Here is a 20567-nt window from a genome sequence, read left to right as displayed (position 1 = left end):
AGCGTGAGCTCCAAAAAGTAATGAATATTTTTGTAGAGGAAAGCGATGAGGAGACCTTTCTCGGTTTCCCCGACCAAGATTTGCCTTCCAGGGCAATGGTCGGCTTTTTCCAGGGGAGGGGGTGTGTGACGGCCCTGAATTTTTCTGAACCGTCTCAGTGCAGCTCCTTCCAATAGGGCGCTTTCCCTTTAATTCCCAATTAAATAGCCAGGATCAGCTGCGCAAAAGTGGGGTTGTGATGGAGACGTGCATGAGGATGTGTTCAACCCTCAGTTCCGAAGCTTCTCTATTCCGTTTGTTTTGTTGCCGTTAAACGTGTGTTTTGTAGCCTAAGAGAGTTTACCCAGGATCGGATCCACTCTTTGCGTCCCTGGACTACACCTCTCCGTTCTTCGTGGCCTTTCTCCGCTGGAGATCTATTGGCAGATTGGATTGTCTGACTGACCACCACCTTTTTGTATACGGTATTTCATTTGTTTGGATGTGATGTATACTGTGATTTGTGTAGTTAGTGGTAGTTGAGGACTTAATTAAGTGTTGATCCGCTTTAAGGTTCTGTGGTAAAGTAATTGTTATATTGATTGTATGTTTAATACGGGGTTTACGCTACACGGAACGAACGGACAAACATCGCGTGACAAAAGTCACTTGAGTTCACTGAACTCCTTTACCGGGCAGGACTCTTTTTAGGCCCGAGGTACAGGACATTTCTGGAGGAGCCAGAACTCATTGTGATATTATTATATATGTGTGTAATCATTGTTGTTGCTAATACAACCCACGCAACAGAATATAATTGTTTTTGAAGTTCTTTTCAATGTTTTAAGGGTTTATGAAAAGTTTATTTCCATCCTGACTTTTACATAAGTCCTTTGTATTGGTGTAGACTTGACGGACCAGATGGGACTCATTCCCACCCAAACTAAAAGGAGAAACTAATGTTTTCTCTGGTAGGCACAACCTACCTGGCACCCCTATAAATAATAACCTCAAGTCAAAACCGTTACAATACGGACAATGTCAATGCTACATTCAGGCAGCCAGTAAAGAAATTCCCCTTTGCCACAGCTATTGCTAATACTACAGCCAACTCTGCAGTAGACAACCCCAATACATGCCGATATTGTGGCATTTCTCATGGACGAGGAAAAGAACACTGCCCAGCCTATGGAAAAATATGCAAATCCTGTGGTACAGCTAATCACTTCGCAAGGGTCTGCATGAAAAGCAAGAGAAAGGAGGGTAAAGTGCACTCCATAGAAACAAACACAGCTGAAGGGAACGGCAGCGCAGAGGATGTATATGCTAGCGAGTGCATAGGGGCAGTGAGGGCAAAAGGACAAAAGTGGTTTGTCACTCTGCTACTTAATAATAAACCACAGCAATGCCAGCTAGATTCAGGGGCCACATGCAATGTTATGAGCCTTAAAGACAAAAGGAGGCTCGCGCCCAGAGACAAACTCACACAGAGTAGCACCAAGCTGAAAGTGTATTCAGGCCAGTTCATGACCTCTTTAGGCCTGTTTGTGACAGAGTGTGTTTTACGTGGCCAGAAATACACCCTTGAGTTTGAAATAGTTGAGGCTAGTCAACAGCCATTACTGTCAGGTTCTACATGCGAGCGCCTTGGACTTATTAACTTCACCATCCCAGCTAATCTTAACCTCTTCAACCTATGGGGGCGCTATGTCATTATTGGATAAAAAAACGTTCCCGTTTTAAGCGCAATATTTTGTCACGAAAAGACGCTCGACTATGCATATAATTGGGAGCTTTGGAAAGAAAAAACTCTGACGTTTTCAAAACTGCAAAGATATTATCTGTGAGTGCCCTAGAAATGATGCTACAGGCGAAACCAAGATATAACCTCAAACAGGAAATGAGCTGAATTTCTGAAGCTCTGTTTTACTATCATCTCCTTATATGGCTGTGAATGTGCTGTGAACGAGCTTATGCTCTCTGCCGTTCGTCCAAGATGTCTGCAGCATTGTGACGTATTTGTAGGCATATCATTGAAAGATTGGCCATAAGAGACTACATTTGCCAGGGGTCCGTCCGGTGTCCTTTGTCTAAGTTGGTGCGTAATTCCCAGTGGCAATCATTTTACCATGCGATAACAGAGGGAGAAGCACACTTCCAGGAACGAAACATCATTGAAGAGATATATGAAAAACACCTTGAGGATTGGTTCTAAACAACGTTTGCCATGTTTCAGTCGATATTATGGAGTTCATTTGGAAAAAGTTTGGCGTTTGGATAACTGAATTTTCGTTTTTTTTTTGGTAGCCAAACGTGACGCACCAAACGGACCGATTTCTCCTGCACAAAAAATCTTTCAGGAAAAACGGAACATTTGCTATCTAACTGAGAGTCTCCTCATTGAAAACACACGAAGTTCTTCAAAGGTAAATGATTTATTGAATGTTTTTGCTGGTTTTTGTGAAAATGTTGCCTGGTGATGCTAACGCTAAATGCTAATGCTAAATGCTAACGCTAAATGCTAGTTTTGCTATGATAGAGAAGCATATTTTTGAAAATCTGAGATGACAGTGTTGTTAACAAAAGTCTAAGCATGAGAGCTAGCATATTGATTTCATTTTATTTGCGATTTTCATGAATAGTTAACGTTGCGTTATGGTAATGGTCTTGAGGCTGTAGTCATGATCCCGGATCCGGGTTGGCTCGACGCAAGAAGTTAACATTATAGACAAAGTCCAGGCTGGGCCCCTGAGCAAGGAGACACTCCTAAGCAAGTACCATGATGTCTTCAACGCACCGGTCGAGTCGGTTCCTGGGGAAGTCCACTTTGAGTTGGACGCCGCAGCCAGCCTGTCCAGTGTGCACCCCGCAATGTACCAGTGGCCATGAAAGCAGCTACGAAGGCTCAGCTTGACAAATACGAAGCAGATGGCCACATCATATCCGTCACCGAGCCCACGGACTGGATAAGTAATATGGTTATCGTCAAGAAACCAGACAAGCTACGGATATGCTTTGATCCTAAACACCTCAACCGGGCTCTGCGACGTTCACATTACACTATGCCCACGTTGGAGGATGTTCTTTACAAGCTCCCAAAGGCCAGAGTCTTCACGCTCGTGGATGCCAGAGATGCCTTCCTGCAGTGCAAGATCGACGAGCCCAGCAGCTACATGACCAACTTTTGGACACCCTGGGGCAGGAAGAGGTGGTTGAAGCTTCCGTTTGGTGTCTCCGTGGCTCCAGAGGTGTATCAGCGAAAACAGCATGAGCTGTTGATGGGACTCAGTGGCGTGGAACCCATAGCAGATGCCATCCTCGTAGTGGGCTGTGGGGACAGTGATGAGGAGGCAGAATGTGACCATGACGCCAAGCTGCTGGCCCTGATGGTCAGATGCAGACTGGTCAAGCTAAGGCTAAGCATGAAAAAGCTTCAGTTTAAAGTGCCAGAGGTCCGCTTTCATGGGCACATCTTGTCCTCCACCAGATTGAAGGTGGATCCTGAAAAAGTGAAGGCTGTCTTGGAAATGCCCCACCCATCTGACGTGAAGGGAGTGCAGCGCTTTGTCGGATCCGTCACCTACCTGGCCAAATTCCTACCGCGGCTCTCTGAAGTGTGTGAGCCACTGAGGAGGCTCATGGACAAGGACACCATCTGGCATTGGCTCCCAAAACATGACGCAGCGGTGAGGGAAATAAAACAACTGGTCACCCAGACACCTGTACTGCGATACTACAATGTGTCAAAACCTGTCACGATTCAGAGTGACTCAAACCAGTATGGACTTGGCTATTGCCTCATGCAGGAGGGCCAGCCTATGGCATTCGCCTCTAGGGCACTCACCCCAACAGAGCAGAACTATGCCCAGATAGAGAAGGACTGCCTCAGCATTGTGTTTGCATGCCAACGCTTCCACCACTACCTGTACGGGAGCGACAATATTACTGCAGAGACAGATCACAAGCCCCTTATTGCTATATTCAGCAAGCCTCTCCTGAATGCCCCAAAACGACTGCAGAGCATGCTACTGGCCCTACAAAACTACAACCTCAAGGTGGTGTATAAGCCAGGGCCAGAGATGTATGTGAGTGACACGCTCAGCAGGGCTACTGCATCAGGCACTCACACACGCTCCATGCATGACCAACACGCAGTGTGCAGCTTACAAACAGAGCAAGTGGATGTTGAACACATCAACCAGGCTGACTACCTTAATGTTACGGACCAGCGCCTTATACAAATCAGACAGCACACAGACAGGGACGGGCAACTCCAGGCATTGAGGTCTGTGATTCTGATGGGCTGGCCCGACTGCAGGGAAGAAACTGCTTTAGCCGTCAGAGAATATTGGCCAGTCAAAGAGGAGCTCAGTGTTCAAAACGGAGTAATATTCAAGCGTCAGAGAGTCGTTATTCCCCGGTCTCTGCGCCCTGAGATGTTGGCACGCGTGCACTCAAGTCACATAGGAGGTGAGGCCTGTTACAGACAAGCATGTGACACACTGTATTGGCCAGGAATGCAGAGTGAAATCAAAGACTATGTCAGTAAATGCACAATCTGCAATGAATATGCCATTGAGCAACAGAGAGAGATGATGATGTCCCACGAGCTACCGATGTGTCCCTGGCAGATAGTAAGTCTAGATCTCTTCCAGCACAGTGGCAAAGACTTTCTGCTGGTAGTCAATCATTACTCAGACTTTTGGGAGATCGACCTCCTCCCCGACCTCTCAGCAGAGACAACGATCAAACGCTGCAAGGCTCAGTTTGCCCGCTATGGCCAGCCAGATAGGGTAATTTCAGACAATGGACCCCAATTCTCCGGAGTTGAGTTCCGAAAATTTGCTACAGGATGGGAATTCGAGCACGTCACTTCATCACCACGACACCCAAAAGCTAATGGGAAGGCGGAGTCCGCTGTAAAAATCGCAAAGAACCTCTGCAAAAAGGCTCTGCGAGAGGGCAAAGATGCCTGGAAAGCAATCCTGCAGTGGCGCAATACCCCGACAGAAGGCATGGACAGCAGCCCGGCACAGCGCCTCATGGCACGGCGCTTAAAAGCAGCTCTGCCAGTAGCCAGCACTCTCCTGGAGCCATGTGTGGTGACAGACGTGCTGGTGAAGCTACGTCACAGAAGACAGGTCTCCAAGTTCATCTACGACAAATCAGCAAAAGACTTACCTGAGCTCAGGGTGGGTGAAACGGTGCGAATGAAGCTACTACCAGGGGACCGGACAGGCCTCTGGAGACTCGGATCCTGTGTACAGAAAGTGGCACCATGCTCCTACTTGGTCGAAGTGAATGGATCACTGTACCGTCGTAACAGGGTTGACCTTCGGATTGCTGAGCCAGCACCTACTCAGAACCCTGATGGTCAAAGGGGTCGCATGACAAAAGACAGAATCCCAGCAAGTCACATGGGGCCTGAGGCACTGGGCGAAGAGCCAGGGGATCACAGGTCGGCCGCTCCCTCGCCTATCAATTCTCCCCTTAGACATTCAGGTGACACGCCTGTGCGGGAACCCGCAGTCCTCGCAGACAAGCCCCCTGTCTCTTCACGCTGCGGGCGTCTGTCCCAGCCACCAAAAATACTTAATATGTAGGTTTCCCATCAGGGATTGTTGACGGAGATAAAAGTGAAGAGAATATCAAAATGTGTTGTTGTTACCTGAAAAAAAGAAAAAACAAAAACATTACTAAACTGTTCATGTTGGAAATTGTTACTAGGTTTGCTTTGTTAGTGAATTGACACCTCCTGTCCTATTTTATGAAATGGAAGATGTTATGGGTGTAAGATGGCACAGTGATGCCATCTGTTGGTAAATGTTCATTACTGCAACTCTTGTGTTTTACCGGGGTGCTTGAGATACCCGGATGTGTTGTCATGTACTGAACAAGACTGGTTACTTGCATCAATGCCTCTGTCTCGTCATTTAACATTCAAACAGTGACTTTGTTAGACGTAGTTGGCTAGCTAGCAAGCAAAGGATAAGAACATTGCCAACCAGCTTAGCAATCAAACAAAGAGAATGAACGACCAGCCCGCTTCTCTAGCAACCTAATTGATAGAACTAACAACCAGATTTAGTGAAAGGATGAAAGGATGAATTTACTTATTCAAATATAATTGAAAACATTTTTACTGGTAAATGTGTGCTTGTTTCTTTGGCAACCCTGGTATAAGCGGGATAAACGCCTCCGCTCTATACATTATCTGGAGCTAATAAACTCAGGCATTACCAAGTAGTCCATTATTTCCAGATAATGTACAAAGTGTTGGCATTTATCCTTTAAAATGTATGTAAATACATCCGTCTCTGGGTCTATCCACACTCTCCTGGCTGTGTTTAGTCCTCTCCTTTCTGCCTCCGTCTAGGTCTGGTGCAAGCTGCAGCAACCTTATGACAAACTTCTCCATCTCTCCATCAGTAGCTTTGGGTGTGAAAGTTTCACCTGACAGCACCTTTGAATAACAGGAACAAAAGAAGTAGTTACAAAAATGAGTCAGATTGACACCACACACAAATCCTAGGAATCACAATTTCACAAAACGTTCAATTTCAACACTGAGTAACAGATCAAGTGCTATACGTTGAAAAATATATAAAACGCAACATGCAAAGTGTTAGTCCCATGTTTCATGAGCTGAAATAAAAGATCCCAGAAATGTTCCATAGGCACAAAAAGCTTATTTCTCTCATTTTGTGCACAAATTTGCTCACAAACAGGTATGTGAACATTTCTCCTTTACCAAGATAATCCATCCACCTGAAAGGTGTGGCATATCAAGAAGTTGATTAAACAGCATGATCATTACACAGGTGCACCTTGTGCTGGAGACAATAAAAGGCCTCTAAAATGAGCAGTTGTGCCACAACACAATGCCACAGATGTATCAAGTTTTGAAGGAGTGTGGAATTGGCATGCTGATTATTTAATGTTAATTTCTCTACCATAAGCCACCTCCAACGTTGTTTTAGAGAATTCGGCAGCACGTCCAACCTGTCTCACAACTGCAGACCACGTGTATGGCGTTGTGTGGACGAGCGGTTTGCTGATGTCAACATTGTGAACAGAGTGCCCTATGGTGGCGGTGGGGTTATGGTATGGGCCGACAGGCATAAGCTATGGACAATGAACGCATTTTATGAATGCAATTTGAATGCACAGAGATACTATGACAAAATCCTGAGGCCCATTGTCGTGCCATTCAGATCAGCCCTGTGGTTCCGGAGGAGATGTAATTTAGATGCTTTTCACAAAGTTCAAAATGGTGGAAAAGCCATCATGGTTGATCTTATGAATTAATTACGCTTCACCATCTGGCAGTCCGTCGGACAAATCTGGTTTTGGGAAAGCCAGGAGAACGCTACCTGCCTCAATGAATAGTGCCAACTGTAAAGTTTGGTGGTTTGAATAATGGTCTGGGGCTGCTTTTCATGGTTCGTGCTAGGTCCCTTAGTTCCAGTGAAGGGAAATCTTAAAGCTACAGCATAATGACATTCTAGACGATTCTGTGCTTCCAACTTTGTGGAAACAGTTTGGGGAAGGCCCCTTCTTGGTTCAGCATGACAATGCCCCTGTGTACAAAGTGAGGTCCATGCAGGAATCGTTTGTTGAGATCGGTGTGGAAGAACTTGACTGGCCTGCACAGAGCCGTGACATCAACCCCATTGAACACTTTTGGGATGAATTGGAACGCAGACCGCGAGCTAGGCCTAATCGCCCAACATCAGAGTCCGACCTCACTAATGCTTGTGACTGAATGGAAGCAAGTCCCCACAGCAATATTCCAACATCTAGTAGAAAGCCATCCCAGAAGACTGGGGGCTGTTATAGCAGCAAAGGGGGGACCCAACTCCATATTAATGCCCATGATTTTGGAATGAGATGCTCGACGATCAGGTGTCCACATATCTTTGGTAGTGTAATTACTATTTACAGAACCAGTCGAAAGTTTGGACATACCTACTCATTCAAAGGTTTTACTTTATTTTTACATTGTAGAATCATCGTGAAGACATCAAAACTATGAAATAACATATGGAATCATGTAGTAACCAAAAAAAAGTGTTAATACAGAAGCCCTATTTGGTAAAAAATATTATGGCAAGAACAGCTCAAATAAGCAGAGAAACGACAGTCCATCATTACTTTAACATATGAAACTCAGTCAATCAGGAACATTTCAAGAACTTTTAAAGTTTCTTCAAGTGCAGTCGCAAAAACCATCAGCTTCAGAAATTGCAGCCCAAATAAATGCTTCACAGAGTTCAAATAACAGACATCTCAACATCAAATGTTCAGAGGAGACGTGAATCAGGCCTTCATGGTCGAATTGCTGAAAAGGAACCACTGCTAAAGGACACCAATAATAAGAAGAGACTTTCTTAGGCCAAGAAACACGAGCAATGGACATTAGACCGGTGGAAATCTGTCCTTTGGTCTAAGGAGTCCAAATTATAGATTTTTGGTTCTAACCACTGTGTCTTTGTGAGTAGGTGAACGGATGATCTCCGCATGTGTGGTTCCCATCATGAAGCATAGAGGAGGTATGTTGGTGCTTTGCTGGTGACACTGTCAGTGATTTATTTAGAATTCAAGGCACAATTAAACTGCATGGCTATCACAGAAATCTGCAGAGATAAGCCATCCCATCTGGTTCGCCATATGGGACTAGCATTTGTTTTTCAACAGGGCAATGACCCAAAACACACCTCCAGGATGTTTAAGGGCTATTTGACAAAGGAGAGTGATGGAGTGCTGCATCAGATGATCTTGCCTCCACAATCACCCAACCTCAACCAAATTGAGATGGTTTGGGATGAGTTGGACTGCAGTGTAGGAAAAGCATCTCAATTTATTGTTGCGAGTTAAAATAGTAGAATACACAAGACGCAATTTCGAAATTTGGCTGTGCATCAGAAGTTTTTTCTTGTTATGATAGCCACTGATAGTTAGTCCCATGTCAGCTAACATTTTTTAGATTGCTAAGTTAGTTTAGCGGCTAGCTATCTAAACTTGTTATCATAGGTGAATTACCGGCCGGGAGGCACCCTTTGACTTTGTTACTCAGTGTCACTCAAATATCATTAAAAAATTGTAAACATTTCTCTCCACCCTATGGCAAAATGTGTAGAATTGCAGGAAGTTAGCTGTAAAACAGCAAATGTTCCTCGCCGCCCCATGGCAAAATGAGTAGAACTGCATGAAATTAACTGTAAAACGTACAATTTTATCCACTATCAAGAGAGGACCATGAAAATGTTTTGCTTGCTATGTGGGTGTGGGTATGGATGTGTGTATGCAGACCTGCGAGCAACTGTGGACCCTCATGATGAGTTCAGATTTATTTTGACCCCCAACCCCATCAAAGTTGCCCATCCCTGCTCTAGGTCTCTGCGTGACCTTTCAAAGTTTGCAATTTCAAATCGCCTATTATTAGTGCCACCTTGTGGCCAATTGGCAAAGCATTGCATGACAGGGTGTCAACTACTGGCGGCCTTGCCATCTCACAGGAATTTGTCTGTTAATTTTGCTCGTAAGAAGAACCAGTATTTGAATAATGAACCAGAAGAAATACAATAGGGTTTCACCAGCTTTGTTGCTTGAAGCCATAATGAATGCCAACAAATACAATAGGATTTCACCCAGCTTCGCTGTTTAACCCCTAATTATATTGGATAACAATTCAATTTAAATTTACAAGTAAATATGCATCAAAAACCTACCTAAAACGACGACCTCAGCACCATGCTTTTCAGGGCTGGTCTGCCTGTCCACTGTTTCACACATACGTTACTGGCTGTGGAGACAGTCTGTCAGAGTCTTTCAGAGAGGCTGAGGGTTGAGAAACAGAGTCTGCTGGCAGGGAGGCAAACAAGAAGGCTGGCAGGGTGACAAATAAGAGCATCGTGTCAAAGGAGCTTTAGCAGACTGTTGATATTTGGTTACTAACATAATTAATCCTGCAATAAATGATTTTGATTGAATCCCATTCTGCCCCCCTTGACAGTGACTTTGCTAATAGCTACACAACAAGAAGTAAGTGGACACCTGCAAGTCAAACATCTCATTCAAAAATCATTGGCATTAATAGGGAGTTGGTCCCCACCTTTGCTGCTATAACAGCCGCCACTCTTCTGGAAAGACTTTCCACGAGATGTCAGAACCTTGCTGTGGGGACTTGCTTCCATTCAGCCATGACAGCATTAGTGAGGTCAGGCACTGATGTTGGCCAATAAGGCCTGGCTCGCAGTCAGCGTTCCAATTCATTCCAAAGATGTTCGATGGGGTTGAAGTCAGGTCTCCATTTTTGCATGGACCTCGCTTTGGGCATTGTCATGCTGAAACAGGAAAGGGCCTTCCCCAAACTGTTGCCACAGAGTTCGAAGCACAGAATCGTCTAGAATGTCATTGTATGCTGTAGACTTAAGATACCCCTTTAATGGAACTAAGGGGCCTAGCCCAACCCATGAAAAACAGATCCAGACCATTATTCCTCCTCCACCAAAATGTACAGTTGGCACTATTAATTGGGGCAGGTAGAGTTCATGAAGCTCCCGACAAACAGTTATTATGCTGACGTTGCTTCCAAAGGCAGTTTGGAGCTCGGTAGTGAGGACAGATGATTTCTATGCACTTCAGCGGTCCCATTCTGTGAGCTTGTGTGGCCCATGGTTAACAACTCCTCGATTAATACCCGTTGTAGGTTAGTCGAACAAGAATCCCATGTCAGTATATATGAGACAAACGAACCATATTCAGAAGTACTCACTAGAACAGAAGAACAGGCACTTAAGGAATTAATGAAAGATGAATATTTGGTTATTAAACCTGCAGACAAAGGGGGTGCAGAGGTTGTTTAGACTATGAAAAATATAAAGAAATTCAGAGACAACTCAGTAATGAACGTTTCTATAGAAAACTGAGTGTTGATCCCACACAGGTGTTCCAAAGGGAAATATGCTCTAATCTGGAGCCCTATTAAACCACCTTATATCAAAACCTGAATATGAATATGTTTGCTGCAAATGTGCCATACGTTCATGCCTGTACATTTGACCAAAATTACACAAACCTAAAAAACAACAAGGCAATTATCCAGGCAGACAGTGGTTGCAGGAATAGGCTCAATGCTAGAACCATTGTCAAACTTTGTACTCTTTTATTAAAACTCATGTGTAAGCATTGCTATCATATGTAAAAGACTCTATAGACTTCATAACCAAGATCTCACCAATAGCGGGTTTAAAAGAAGACTATTTTGGTCACATTAGATGTCGAGAGTCTGTATACCAGCATTCCCCATGTGGGGGGGCTGGCAGCACTAGCACACTATTTGGGAGACAGAGATACCAATGAATATCCACCAACAAACTTCATTCTAGAGCCGAATATGTTTTGACGTATAACTATTTTAGGTTTGATGATGAATACTACCTCCAAACGAATGGAACATCCATGGGTTCCACATTCGCTCCGAGTTATGCTAACTTTTATGCAGGTCTTTGTGAAGAACGTTTTGTTAATAATGAAAACAAAAATCCATTTTTGAATAAAGTCCTGAAGCTGTATCGATATATTGACGACATTTTTTGCATATGGGAAAGAACTGAAAAAGAGCTGTCAGATTTTATGGCACTACTCAATGAGTAGTAGCTCAGTAGTAGCTCAGTAGCTCAGTTGGTAGAGCATGGCGCTTGTAACGCCAGGGTAGTGGGTTCGATCCCCGGGACCACCCATACGTAGAATGTATGCACACATGACTGTAAGTCGCTTTGGATAAAAGCGTCTGCTAAATGGCATATATTATTGTATTACATTGACCCCAATCTCAAATTCACTGTTGAATGTGACACTCAACGTGTTCATTACCTCAATATGTGGATTGAGAAATCAAATGGAACCCCGTTTACAACTCTGTATAGAAAAGAAACAGACAGAAATACTCTATTACAGGGGGACAGCTTCCATCTTGAGCCATTAAAAAGAGTTTTTCAGACTGCGCCGTATATGCCAATGGCAAATGGCCAATGGCATAACTCCATTGGTGAGCACCCAGATAGCTCAGTCAATCAGCACTCTCCCTCTACTTCAACGGGAAATTCCCTTTCCTATGATGCCACAACAGAGGCAGACACAGACACATTGAGCTTTGTGTTTGCCATCACTGAGGCATGGTACGGGCTCAATCCTTTTTTTGGAATAGAAACTGAGTTTGAGCACCGTGTGTATGAGTGTGTGACTATGCGTCTCCAATCAGCTGGAGTCCCATTATATGTTCTCTACCTCAAGATCAAGAGAGAGGGAAAGGAGAACATACAAATAGAGAAAGTAAAAAGGGTCTAACAGACCCTCAACTTCAGTTCTTTATACAAACTATAATTATTTCTGACTGTTCTTTGACACGGGGGAGGAGTTACGGAGGGAGAAAGTGAGAGGTGGAGAGATGGAGGAAGAGGGAGAGAGGGAGGGAGTATGAGGGTAGAGAGGGGAGAAGAAAGGAGGGAGAGGTAGAGATGGAGGAGCAGAATAGGGGGAGACTGAGGGAGGAAAATTGCCAAACCTGGCGAAAAGGGTGGAAAATGCCAGTGCGCCAGTTTTTACTTGATAAAATAGCAAACTACAGTGCGTTTGACACTTGCACCTCAGCGGCAGCCGAAAATAAAGTCCTTGGTCTTTCCATATCCATGTGTCACATAAGTAATAGCAATTTATTCGTGCAGGTTGTTAACCTTATGTTTTTATTAATCCTAGGACATGTCTCTTCCCACACACATACAGTATATTCACTTCAATATACGCAATACACAATACCATTAATACTTGCACTTCACTTTTCAGCATCCTGTTTTTTTGTTCTGCTATTTCAACTCTCTTCACCCTTCCGTTTGCAAACTAAGAACAGTAAGCACTGAAAATCTCTCTGTCACACATACAAATGACAACATAGGCTACATTACAATGGTTACAATGTAAGTTCCTTTATTAGATGAATTCCTCACATAGCTAGAAATCAACCCAGACATGAATTCACACCAACGTTTACAGTATTAGTAATTTGTTACAGATTAGTAAAATGTACATTAATAACTAGAGTATACAGAAATAAAGTTTAAAATCCCAATTAAAATCATCTTTAAAAATATATATATGTTAAATGCTGTGTCTAGACTAGAATATTAAATTCAATTTCAGGTATCTCCATGAGGTACTCTAAACAACGGTCCCCTTCTAAAAGAACCATCTACCTCACAGATGTCATTGATAAGAGCCGATAGCTGTAGCCTAGCAGTTATACTGTATACTACATGCACATAGTGGTTCACTGCTTTGGCAATGTTTCAACGCTAACTGTCAGCCACAAATCACATGTTGCTAGCCCCGCACCAAGCTATGATTATATGTTTCATGTTTTGGATCTCAGTGTGTTGCAGTAAGAGTGTTTATAAGTGTGTGTGAAGTATGTAAGTGATTGTGTGTGTATGGATGTGCTTCACCATCATCTTTGACAATCTACAGTGGAATGTAATAGTCACCATCCCATTCATATCTAATAGACCTGAGTTTTATTTGCAGGTCAGATCTTACCGACTGTATCACCTGCCTTCGCACCTCGTCATCTACTACTCCAATAGCATCAAATCCATTTCCATCGAACAGTTTACTCAAGCTCTCTGCCTCGGCGCAGTTCCCGTAGGGCCATATCTTAACTTCACTTGTCTCAAGGCCAAACAGATTATGACATGATTTGCAAGGTTTCATCTCGGCCCCAGTACTCAGATTGAAAGCCTGGCACCTGAAATGTGTTGGTAGATTGAAGGTGTGGTCAAAGTTCTCTCTCTTCATCATGGTTTTTGGGTCGTATGTCATCACAGCATTGGATACACCGCAGTGCCAGGTACTCAGACAGGACACAGCAACCATGATCTGTCCTTCTTGCTTCCCATTGCAGGACATGGACGCTCCATAGTAACTTCCTTGAACATCCTCCTTTGAGAGACACAGATGGTTGAGGAGGTGAACTTGTATTTACTATTGGGTTCTGACATGCGATTGGCGATTTCCTGCAGTCTCTCCACCAGTATATTGATCTCTATGTCTGGTCCAAGCGAGGAGACCACCTGTGAGTAGATGTCAAAAGACAGGTCAGGTAAAATCCCCAAAAAGAAAAAAAGGGTGGCCTGTATATTGCAGAGAAACCTTATTGAACTATTCACAGCATGATTTACACAAATATATACAGATAGGAGCAGATCAATATATTATGTTAGAGCAGGTCACACACGTTTTTGTGAATACTTTACAAAAGTTTCTCCGCAATATACTGTCCACCTTTTTTCTACAAACGGTAGACATCATAGGATAGGAATGCCCCTTGTGGGCCGTGGCGTGTATTCATGGATACCAAAGGAAGCCAGACTTCTCTCTGTGTTTCAGAATTTTCTGTCAATTCGCAAGATGCTAAATGTACAGTATCGCACAGGAGAAAGCATCCAAGCGAGTAAAACAGCGCCCCTCTGTCTCTCTACTGGTATGCCATCTATCTGATGCTGTCTGGTCCAAACAAATATGACATTGCTGCTGCATATAGCATTGAAGTCATTGAAGGTTTGTCCTTTCTCAGTTGAATTAATACGGTATAATATTAAAAAGCATTCATCCACACAACACTTACCATATCCAGCACAGAGGAGAACGGAGTCCGTTTTGGCAGTTTACTTGTGTAATTCACAAATGGTCTCGGGAAAGTCTCCTGCACTTTAGGCATAAATTCACCAAGGATATCGTTGGGGGTGCATTGTTGGGGTTTACGAAATAAACCTAAGAAGAAGATGCTGTGGAGAATCTTAGAGACAAACACAGGTTTGCTATGAGATGTACAAATTAAATGATTGTCTCTTTGGATGCATAACCCTAATTTCTGGATGACTCTATCCATCCATCCATCCCTTTATTCATATTTTTTGAGGTCGTTTTATGCAGGAAAAGAAGATAAACTATCCAATGACACCTTCAAATGCATACATACCTCATCCACATGCACCTTACTGCCAGGGTTATTTCTGCATAGTTCAATCATTATATTGATGATTCTGAAGGCATTTGTCCTAAAACTTGCTTCAGCCAATAGAAGTTCTTCTGCCCTAAAATATATATTTTTTGTCAGTTATGACAGAACAAGATTTTTATTAAATAAATAAGTGTGCAATTATTTAATATATTGAAATATCAAAAGAAGAGTTCATGTTAATGGTGAATATGTTAAGGCTTACTTCGTCTGTTGTTCAGCGTCCTGTCATGAGAAAGATGACGTCATAACCATTAAATAGAGCACTTGACCTATACAATAAACTGATACTGCTGATATGAAAACTCATTAGAAGGTTCATATTAATTTCAAATTAGCCAAATTATTTACTGAAATAGCTATGTTTTTAAGAGGACTGAGAAAATATAGTAGACAACACCTAATATTTGCATAGACGTGTCTGCGCACGGGGACAGAGGCTATTAGGACACTTCTGACCTGCAAAACGACTTAACAAAACATAATACTGACACTTACCTTATCTAAACCCTGATCATAACATAATTTTAACCAATTCTGAAATGAAATTTGGTTTCCTTATAGCCTTTTATGTGCGCACGTTCCTGCGCGTCAAAAGTCTTGAATGGATTTCGAGTTGTTTTGGCTAAATCGATAGATAGATACAAGATAGTGTGTTCAATTGTTCATTTTTGCCTTTTAGGCCTATTTTTCTTCTCAACAGACGGTGCAAAAAAAGCTACTCACCATTTTTGAGGAAGTTGCAAAGATGAAAATGAAACTCAACAGCCAAACAGTCGTTTAGTCACCATCACGTGATTTACAGTAAGAATTCAAGAATTAGATGTGTGCTGACTTTAAGTGCCGACTTTTCATATTAGATTGATGGTTATGCCTTTCGTCCTATTGCCTAATCAAGACTTGATTTTACTGTTCTTACAACAAATTCCTATAATTAAGTTAATGTTGTTTGAGAAACAGCTCTATTAAATAACTTCACTGAGTGTACAAAAAATGAAGGACACCTTAATTACCCAATTGTGTCAAGTTGGCTGGATGTCATTTGGGTGGTGCACCATTCTTGATACACAAGGGAAACTAAACTGTTGAGCATTTTTTTAAACAGCAGTGTTATATTTCTTGACACAAACTGGTGCACCTGGCACCTACTAAAGTACATAAATCGTTGTTTTCACCCGTCTCCTCTCCTTCATCTACACTGATTGTGGATTTAACAAGTGACATAATTTAAGGGATCATAGCTTTCACCTGGACTACAGGAAAAGGAGTACCGAGCACACCCCCATTCTCATCGACGGGGCTGAAGTGGAGCAGGTTGAGAGTTTCAAATTCCTTGGTGTCCACATCACCAACAACCTAACATGGTCCAAGTGTAACAGTATAATTTTTAAACCGTCCCCTCGCCCATACCTGGGCGCGAACCAGGGACCTTCTGCGCACAACGACAACAGTCACCCTCGAAGCATCGTTACCCATCGCTCCACAAAAGCCGCGGCCCTTGCAGAGCAAGGGGAACTACTACATCAAGGTCTCAGAGCAAGTGACGTAACCGATTGAAACGCTATTTAGCGCACACCGCTAACTAAGCTAGCCGTTTCACATCCGTTACACAAGCACACCAAAAGACAGTCGTGAAGAGAGCACGACAAAACCTATTCCCCCCCAAGAGACTGAACAGATTTGACATGGGTCCTCAGATCCTCAAAACGTTCTACAACTGCACCATCGAGAGCATGGTTGCATCACTGCCTGGTATGCCAATTGCTCGGCCTACGACCGCAAGGCACTACAGAGGGTAGTGCGTAGGGCCCAGTACATCACTGGGGCCAAGTTTGCTACCATCCAGGACCTCTATACCAGGTGGTGTCAGTGGAAGGCCCTAAAAATTGTCAAAGACTCCAGCCACCCTTGTCATAGACTGTTCTCTCTGCTACCACACGGCAAGCGGTACCGGACCGCCAAGTCTAGGTCCAAGCTTCTAAACAGCTTCTACCCCCAAGCCATAAGACTCCTGAACATCTAATGAAATGGCTATCCAGGCCTTTCACTGTAAGGTATACACCTGGTGTATTTGGCGCATGTGACAAATACAATTTGATTTGATTTGATTCATCTGGTCAGTCTATGTCATGGAAAGAGCAGGTGTACATTATGTTTTGTACACTCAGTGTATATGTTAACATGTTTTCTGGTGTCTGCTCCCCATAGGCAGGGTCTAAAATAGACTCTCCCTGCTTAAGTACAGGTAATAAAGCAGCTGAATACATGAATGAATAAATATATACAGTTGTGTGAAATGCAGTGGATGATCTTAATGCAACAGTGAAGACTTCAAACGGGAGAACAACGATTCATTGTTCTAGTTAATTCAGGCTGATTCTCACAGAGCTGCTAAGGTGCACCTCAATAGTCTACAGTAGCTTCATGCTTTCTCTCCTCATCACCTTTCCCAGCTTTGCTGTTGAACCCCTAACTATATTGGATAACATTTTAGTTTAAATTTACTTGTAAAATATGCATTAAAAAAAACTAAAATGACCTCTCAGCACTAATCTTTTCTGTGCTTGCTTGCCATTGGTGCCTGTCTCTGTTGCGTAACATACCTTTCTGGCTGTGAACAGTCTGAGCATTTGGCACATGCTGGTGGAAGGTGGAGACAGAACATCAGAGAGGCTGAGAGGGGAGAAACAGAGTCTGATGGTAGGGACACAAACAAGAAGACGTATTGTAGAGCATCATGGGTTAAATGGAATAGCCTCTCACATAATATAATAATAACCAGTGGTGGAAACAGTACCCAATTATCATACTGGAGTAAAATTAAAGATACCTTAATAGAACACGACTCAAGTAAAAATGAAAGTCCCCCAGTAAAATACTTGAGTAAAAGTCTAAAACGATTGGGTTTTACATATACTTAAGTATCATGAGTAAATTGAATTGCTAAAATATACTTTTTATTTGTATTAATTTTACCTTTATTTAACCAGGTAGGCCAGTTGAGAACAAGTTCTCATTTACAACTGCGACCTGGCCAAGATAAAGCAAAGCTGTGTGACACTAAACTACACAGAGTTACACGTGGGATAAACAAAAGTACAGTCAATAACACAATAGAAAAATCTATATACAATATGTGTAAATGGAGTAAGGAGGTAAGGCAATACATAGGCCATAGTAGCAAAATAATTGCAATTTAACAAATGATCACTGGAGTGATAGATGTGCAGATGATGATGTGCAAGTAGAAATACTGGTGTGCAAAAGAGCAACAAAAAAAGTAAATAAAAACTATGGGGATGAGGTAGGTAGTTGGATGGGCTATTTAAAGATGGGCTGTGTACAGCTGCAGCAATCGGTAAACTGCGCAGATAGCTGATGCTTAAAGTTAGTGAGGGAGATATCAGTCTCAAACTTCAGCGATTTTTGCAATTCGTTCCAGTCATTGGCAGCAGAGAACTGGAAGGAATGGCGGCCAAAGGAGGGGTTGGCGTTGGGGATGACCAGTGAAATATACCTTGTGGAGCGCGTGCTATGGGTGGGTGTTGTTATGGTGACCAGTGAGCTGAGATAAGGTGGAGCTTTACCTAGAAAATACTTTTTGATAACCTGGAGTCATTGGGTCTGGAGACGAATATGTAGCGAGGGCCAGCTGACGAGAGCATACAGGTCACAGTGGTGGCATACAGAGCATACAGGTCACAAAACGGATGGCACTGTGATAGACTACATCCAATTTGCTGAGTAGAGTGTTGGAGGCTATTTTGTAAATGACATCGCCGAAGTTGAGGATCGGTAGGCTAGTCAGTTTTACGAGGGTATGTTTGGCAGCGTGAGTGAAGGTGGCTTTGTTGCGAAATAGGAAGCTGATTCTAGATTTCATTTTGGATTGGAAATGTTTAATATGAGTCTGGAAGGAGAGTTTACAGTCTAGCCAGACACCTAGGTATTTGTAGTTGTCCACATATTCTAAGTCAGAACCGTCCAGAGTAGTGATGCCGGCGGGCGGGTACGGGCAGCAATTGGTTGAAGAGCATGCATTTCGTTTTACTAACGTTTAAGAGCAGTTGGGGCCACGGAAGGAGAGTTGTATGGCATTGAAGCTCGTCTGGAGGTTTGTTGACACAGTGTCCAAAGAAGGGCCAGATGTATACAGAATGGTGTCATCTGCGTAGAGGTGGATCAAGGAATCACCAGCAGCAAGAACAACATCATTGATATATAGAGAGAAAAGAGCCAGCCCGAGAATTTAACCCTGTGGTACCCCCATAGAGACTGCCAGAAGTCTGAACAACTGATAGTGGAAAATATAGTTTAGATGATCAATTATGTATTCGTTAATGATTAGAAACCATTTATTCTAATACTATTATGTTATGATATGAAAAGTAAAGGTTATTGGTTAAGCTGTTACTGAAAATGTAAGCAGAACTAATTTGATTGTCTGTGCCTCTTGGGAAGGTCAAGGGGGAGAAAAAGCTTTTCAGACAAGATAAGAATGTTTGGGTTTTATTCCATTGTTGAGAGAAATCTGTATCTTTTAGACAGGTTGTAATGTCTGGTTTATGAGGGGAGTAGAAAGCATCTCCGGACCTAAACAAAAAAACAACGGGGCTATCGTGGGAAACTGATGATGTCATTTTGAGTTTATAACCTGTGGAAATCTGTGTATGGGTTAGTACTCTCTGGAATTAAAACGCTCTTTAACCTGGCTTTTAAGACTGGTCTCAAGGCCCTCCAATTTGACTGACACTGAACTCTGTCTGAGAAGTAGTTGGTGAACCAGACAAGTCAGTCATTTGAGAAACCAAGGCTGTTGAGTCTGCAGATAAGAATACGGTGATGGACAGAGTCGAAAGCCTTGGCCAGGTCAATGAAGACGGCTGCACAGTACTGTCTTTTGTCGATGGGGGTTATGATATCGTTTAGTACCTTAAGCGTGGCTGACGTGCACCCGTGACCAGCTCGAAAACCGGATTGCATAGTGTAGAAGGTACGGTGGGATTCGAAATGGTCAGTGATTTGTTTCTTAACTTGGCTTTCGACGACTTTAGAAAGACAGGGCAGGATGGATATAGGTCTATAACAGTTTGGGTCTAGAGTGTCACCCCCTTTGAAGAGTGGGATGACTGCGTCAGCTTTCCAATCTTTAGGAATCTCGGACAATATGAAAGAGGTTGAACAGACTAGTAATAGGGGTTGCAACAATGGCGGCGGATCATTTTAGAAAGAGAGGGTCCAGATTGTCTAGCCCAGCTGATTTGTACGGGTCCAGGTTTTGAAGCTCTTTCAGAACATCTGCTATCTGGATTTGGGTAAAGGAAAATCTGGGAGGCTTGGGCAAGTAGCTGTGGGGGGTGCGGAGCTGTTGGCCAGGGTTGAGGTATCTAGGAGGAAAGCATGGCCAGCCATAGAGAAATGCTTATTGAAATACTTGATTATCGTAGATTTATTGGTGGTGACAGTGTTTCCTAGCCTCAGTGCAGTAGGCAGCTAAAAAGAGGTGCTCTTATTC

The 20567-nt window shown here is 43.1% G+C and overlaps 1 protein-coding gene across 2 annotated transcripts; it reads right to left on the bottom strand.

The window, feature by feature from the left end:
- Window positions 1-12940: 12940 nt before the first annotated feature.
- LOC124042739 lies at window positions 12941-15889 on the bottom strand. Of its 2 annotated transcripts, none has more exons than XR_006840196.1 (5): window positions 15551-15758; window positions 15258-15277; window positions 15014-15128; window positions 14660-14830; window positions 12941-14105 (listed from the first exon to the last, which is right to left on the bottom strand). XR_006840196.1 is itself a non-coding variant. In XM_046360842.1 (5 exons), exons 1-5 carry the CDS (start codon window positions 15779-15781, stop codon window positions 13887-13889), a joined length of 528 nt encoding a protein of 175 aa, XP_046216798.1. In that variant the 5' UTR covers window positions 15782-15889; the 3' UTR covers window positions 12941-13886. The 2 variants fall into 2 exon arrangements, 1 of the variants encoding a protein (XP_046216798.1); XM_046360842.1 differs by lacking the exon at window positions 15551-15758 and adding an exon at window positions 15779-15889.
- Between the last annotated feature and the right edge of the window lie 4678 nt (window positions 15890-20567).

This window comes from Oncorhynchus gorbuscha, linkage group LG09 (genome assembly GCF_021184085.1).
Source record: "Oncorhynchus gorbuscha isolate QuinsamMale2020 ecotype Even-year linkage group LG09, OgorEven_v1.0, whole genome shotgun sequence".
Classification (NCBI taxonomy): Eukaryota; Metazoa; Chordata; class Actinopteri; order Salmoniformes; family Salmonidae; genus Oncorhynchus; species Oncorhynchus gorbuscha.
Note: the sequence above shows the minus strand (reverse complement) of the source record. Positions and strands in the feature narration are given on the sequence as shown.